Source organism: Atta cephalotes, assembly GCF_000143395.1.
Source record: "Atta cephalotes unplaced genomic scaffold scaffold00090, whole genome shotgun sequence".
NCBI classification, from domain to species: Eukaryota; Metazoa; Arthropoda; class Insecta; order Hymenoptera; family Formicidae; genus Atta; species Atta cephalotes.
Window position 1 is genome coordinate 157,327 of NW_012130154.1, and position 5,260 is coordinate 162,586.

At 33.3% G+C, this 5,260-nt stretch overlaps 1 protein-coding gene across 1 annotated transcript in view; it reads right to left on the reverse strand.

Annotated features, from left to right (window-relative positions):
* Positions 1–3,331: 3,331 nt before the first annotated feature.
* Positions 3,332–5,260, reverse strand: part of LOC105624833 (tyrosine-protein kinase Drl) — a 76,582-nt gene continuing 74,653 nt past the window's right edge. Inside the window, exons 7-9 of the mRNA XM_012206185.1 lie at positions 4,506–4,773; positions 4,070–4,256; positions 3,332–3,580 (exon numbers count right to left, since the gene is read on the reverse strand). Coding sequence (XP_012061575.1) covers positions 3,332–3,580; positions 4,070–4,256; positions 4,506–4,773 — 704 coding nt within the window. The remainder of the gene's footprint in view (positions 3,581–4,069; positions 4,257–4,505; positions 4,774–5,260) is intronic.

Consider the following 5,260-nt stretch of genomic DNA (forward strand, 5'->3'; position numbering starts at 1 on the left):
TTTAAGGTAAATATTTAATATTAAAATAAAATGGAAATTTAACATTTGATATTAATTGACGTTGCATTTTTTTATCTAGCTATAAAAGAATCTGTCATTTAAAAGGAAAGGTGAATCTAGGATATCCTGGTACACATGCTGCAGTGTGACTCTCCTGTACATTTAATTTTATCCTGTGAGATCAGTATTGCATGTTTAATACATCGATAAACGTGTTTTCTAGTCCCTGGTGTCGTTCGTACGCCTTACTAGTTTAGCTGTTAGATACTTGTGCAATTGCGCTTGCAACAGAAAAGATATGGAATAAGCGCAATTGAACTAATACAGTTACGTGCTTTATCAACATTATGTACTAATACAATTATGCGCTTTGTCAACATTGTGTACTTGTATAATGTATATAATGGTATAATGTTTTAATGGCTGTAACAACGATATAGCAAAAAGATTCACCTTGCACATTACAACTTCGACAGTAAAAATAGTATTTAGGTATGTAGCTTTATATATATTATATTGTAAATGAAATAAAGTTAATATAAAGATTCTTATTATTTTTTATAACGTAAAAGTAAACGTGTTAATTATATCTTTTAACCGAGAAGCAGCCAGCTAGCAGGTTCTAACTCCATTTCCCTCGGTAATGTCTTTCTACGATGAAAATGTCACGGCAAAACCTTTCACCGTGTTCGTCGCTGACATCTGTGGTAATTTTATTTACAACAAACAATAAAATAACATCTTGCAAAAATTCAAACAATAGAGAAATGTTAAATATCGATTTAATATTAATGATGAAATCTTTCTTAATCAATCGAAAAGATATAAAGCATCCTTTAGCAATGTGATCTCCATTTAGCTATCTAAAATATAAAATGTAGACATATTTATCTTTTTGCATACCGAATAAAATGTATAAATAATTTCAATGAATATTTAGCTTTAATCAATATCTATGATTGTATATAAAAATTATGTCAGCGTATACATTCGCAATGTTATATAGACAGATGTCATTAATGACGACAATAATTTGCAAAGATGTTCTGGAATCATAGCATTATTTTTCGATAAAATAATCCTATCGAATTAAGCATTTCTGCTTTTATTTTTAATGAATATTATTGTTCGATTATTTAACGCGTCATAGGATTTTGTCAAAAGGAGAGATCATTGCGAGTTAACGGTGCAATCGAAAGGTTCGAGCGTCGAGGTAGGAATTGAGATAATTTTGTGCGCGGGGCCATTTTCTCGAGACCTGACATTAAGATCCAGCATCGATTTTGCAAGATTCGAGCTTGTTGTCGGCGCGAGTCAACAGGAATTCGAAATGGCTTTTCGCAGTGTAGCTAATAGATACCTAACTACAAAGTACGTATAGTTCGACCGCCCATTTACGGAACAAAGCATGTTCATCGAAGATCATATACAACAATGGAACTCTTAAGCGTTCGGAGCTTTGCTTTTGCACTCTCCGTCGTTCCGGTCATGATTATTCGAGATTGCGCAATTACGATTATTAATAAATAATGATCGAGCGGCCTGATCGGGTCGTGTGTACGCGTGAGCCTTTCTTGAACGGTTTATGTGACGTTTGTCGAAACAATTTTCGTAGCGGAAAACTTGCGTGGTTTGACGGAAAAACATGCAAGCCTGATTGTAGCGCAAACGCTCGTAAAGCGGAGAATGAATGAAACAGTTTGACCTAATTAACCGATCTTGCACGTTTACAGCGTCTTATGTAACGAATGCGTGTACATGTACGTGTATATCAACACATTACATAATTTTATTAGTATATTAATATTGTCATTCTCTTAGGAATATAAAATTATGCTGCCGCTAGAGGATTAGAATTTTTCACGTAATAATTTTGATCTGTAATATTTTATAATATTTTAATATCAAACACGATTTTCCCATGAATGTTTAAAAAAGATTTATCGATCTTTTACATTTTATTTTCGCTCCCACATATTTTATTTCCTAGATGTACATTAACACGAATTTAAAAAGCGTATACTTTTGCAATATACATTTCCTTACAATGATTTTATAAATTTATTTTGTCTCAACTGATACATTTTCCTCATCTCAATTTTCGAAATTTTCGCTGAAGAAGCCAAGAAGCTACCACACTGAATGCATATCTTCTTATTTCCACTTATTAAATTAAATTAAGTAATTCAAAATTTATGTGCGTTAAGACAGCGATCTATTTATAGACGTTAATTAATACAGATGGAAGAAGCGGTAGAGTTTCTATTCAGTCGCCTAAATCCCGTGTTGAAATAGCGTCGAAAGAATAAAGAATAGCCGCGCCGTAGGCGCATTTTGCGCTCAGACTGTATGGCTGGCGCAGATAAAAGATTTGTAAATTATAAGATCTTTATTAAATATATTTTCAAATAAATTTAACCAAGTGAAATGAAATTTTCTTGAAAAGAGGAAGAATGTTATTAGGAACAATCGCCATTGTTAGCAAGTTACCTTGTGAAATATCGTCCACAGAAATTAGTTACGTGTTTGTTATGTATATGTGATTTTTGAATCCATATAATAAATATTAATTTGAATATAAGTGTACAAAAACTATCTACATATTTGATGGCTTCTTTATATCGCGCATTTAATTTTTCTAGTTTCTTCATTACTAGTTTCATTATTAGTTTCTAGTTTCTTCTGCACTATGAACTGGCAGTTTATATTTGTTTTATTAACTCAGGAAAGTTTGTATTTGTTCTATTAACTAAAGAAAAAAGACCTGTTTCCACATTTTGTAAATATTGAAGGCTCTTCCGCATGATATTAATTGGCTTTTTAGGTGAATCGTTCAAATACGAGATTCATGTACGTGCGTTTTAACTACTATGGACGGATGTGTCCGTGTCGATTTTTATGCGACTTCGCGCAATTAAAAGATGATGATATTCTACTTTGATTCATGATCAACTGGGGTAAATATATATAATTATCAGTAAATATAATTATCAATACGCATTATAGTTACAACAATTTAAATTGCATTGGATATATTTATTGATAAGGGCAGTGTGTCGCAAATGGGCAGCGACATTCAATTCCATGCGACTTTGATTCTATTCTTCCTTCGAATTTTCGATTTGATTGCGAACTTATTGGACGTACTTTCGGCGTTTCGAAATGGGCATTTCGGACCGCAAGTAGTTTTTTACATCCGGCCATTCGCAACTTACGATACGATTTTAAAAGATTTTAATATTAATCAGCTGTGTGCAATCAATAAATTTGAGTCAACGACGACGCGCTGTCATTTTTCGAACGAGGCCAAGTCAGTTCGCGAATAGACGATTTAAATAAATCCACCCAGCGCATCGTGGAAATCTTGCAAATAGGCGAGCAGCTGCGGCATGGTTGGTCGATCCCTGGGGGGACTGAGCCAGCAGGCTTCCATACAGGCGAAGAGCTCATCGGGACAAGGTCTCGGTTGAGCGAGCCGATATCCGTCTCGGAGACACGCCATCATCTCGAATGGATCTACTTCTACGTACGGCTGTTGACCCAGTGTCGCCAATTCCCATAGGAATACCCCGAAGGCCCACTTGGAAGGAAAGAAAATACTTCATTAGAGGATTATCTTTTTATGTAATATGATTTAATTAATTTTTATTTAAGAATGATTTAAAGTACTACAATGACACACAACTTCTATTATTTAATTATTCGAGATAAATTCTGTTTAATACACATTTTTTGTAATTTATATATTTTAAATTATAATATATAATTTATAATATATAAAATTATAATAAATATAAAATATCTATATTTTTATTGAGATGAAAAACAGAATTGTTTATTAAATAAATCAACAAAAGACGAAGAAGTATCACTTACGATTCATTTTAAATCTATAACTTTTTAATCTCAACTTTTCCATGATTCTTTTTAGAAACATTTTACTAGAAAATCTTATTATATATTAGTCCATAGAAACATGTTTAAATATATTTATTTCATTTGCCAAGATATTTCTTCGAAAAAAGCAACACAATTTCTATTTGTCTACGTATATAAATTGGGATCGTACCACGTCGGTCGCTGTACTGTATTCGTTACGCTGGAGACTCTCTAGGGCCATCCAGCGTATGGGTCGGTTCTCGTTATCACCCAGACAATGATAGTCCTGAGGGAAAAGATCTCGAGCCAGGGCAGCGTCAGCTAATCTCACACGAAGACTGCCCGGTTCGATTATGCAATTTCTGGCAGCAATATCCCTAGAAATTATCGATTTTACGATGAAAATTATCGTTGACATTTCGGTAAAAGCTATATGTAGATAGACAATCTATACCGCGAGGAATAACGTTATCTTTAATAGTAGCTCTGATTGCAACTAATAATCTATTTTATTATTTATTCAAATCAAATAGATAGATAATTTGTGATAACATGCGATAAAACTTATTTATTACTGATTTTATATCTATGAAGACGTGTGTGGATGATATTTTAGGCCAATTTACCTGTGTAATAAACCTCGCCCATGAAGAAACGCCCCAGCTCGAGCAACCTGCGCACCAACATGTACCAAGTCTCTAGTCACGGGATGGTGATTTCCATCCGTAAGGTAGACCTTCAGGTTAAGCTCACCAGGCGTGCTTGTATAAGCCAGCAAAGGACATGAACTATCCAGACAAGCAGCCGCCAAAGAGGCGATGTTTGTATGAACTAATCCAGCCAGTTGCGAGCCTTCCACCACCAAAAGAGAAGCTTGGTAAGCGGATGCTACCTCTAAAACAAATAGTATTATCGAATATCAGTGATAGTTTAATTAAAACGACCACATATTAATCAGAAACATTTGTTTTATCGGAAAACTATTTTTCTTGTCCTAAAACTATTTATTTTTAATAATTGATAATACATTCAATAATTGACTATAAATAAAATCAAAATCCAAAATTGTAGTTGAAATCATATTTTTAAAAATAAACATGTGATTTTATAATATACATATTTATAATAATTTTTTAATGAAGTAGACGTATCTCTTTTACTTTGTTAAAACAAAAGTTAAAGCTTTGTGTGTGTGTGTGTGTGTGTGTGTGTGTGTGTGTGTGTGTGTGTGTGTGTGTGTGTGTGTGTGTGTGTGTGTGTGTGTGTGTGTGTGTGTGTGTGTGTGTGTGTAGTAGTAGTAGTAACGTAACTTAACTTAAAACTTAAAACCTTAAAACTTTAAACTTTAAACTTTAAACGTTAAAGTTAAAGTTAAGTTAAA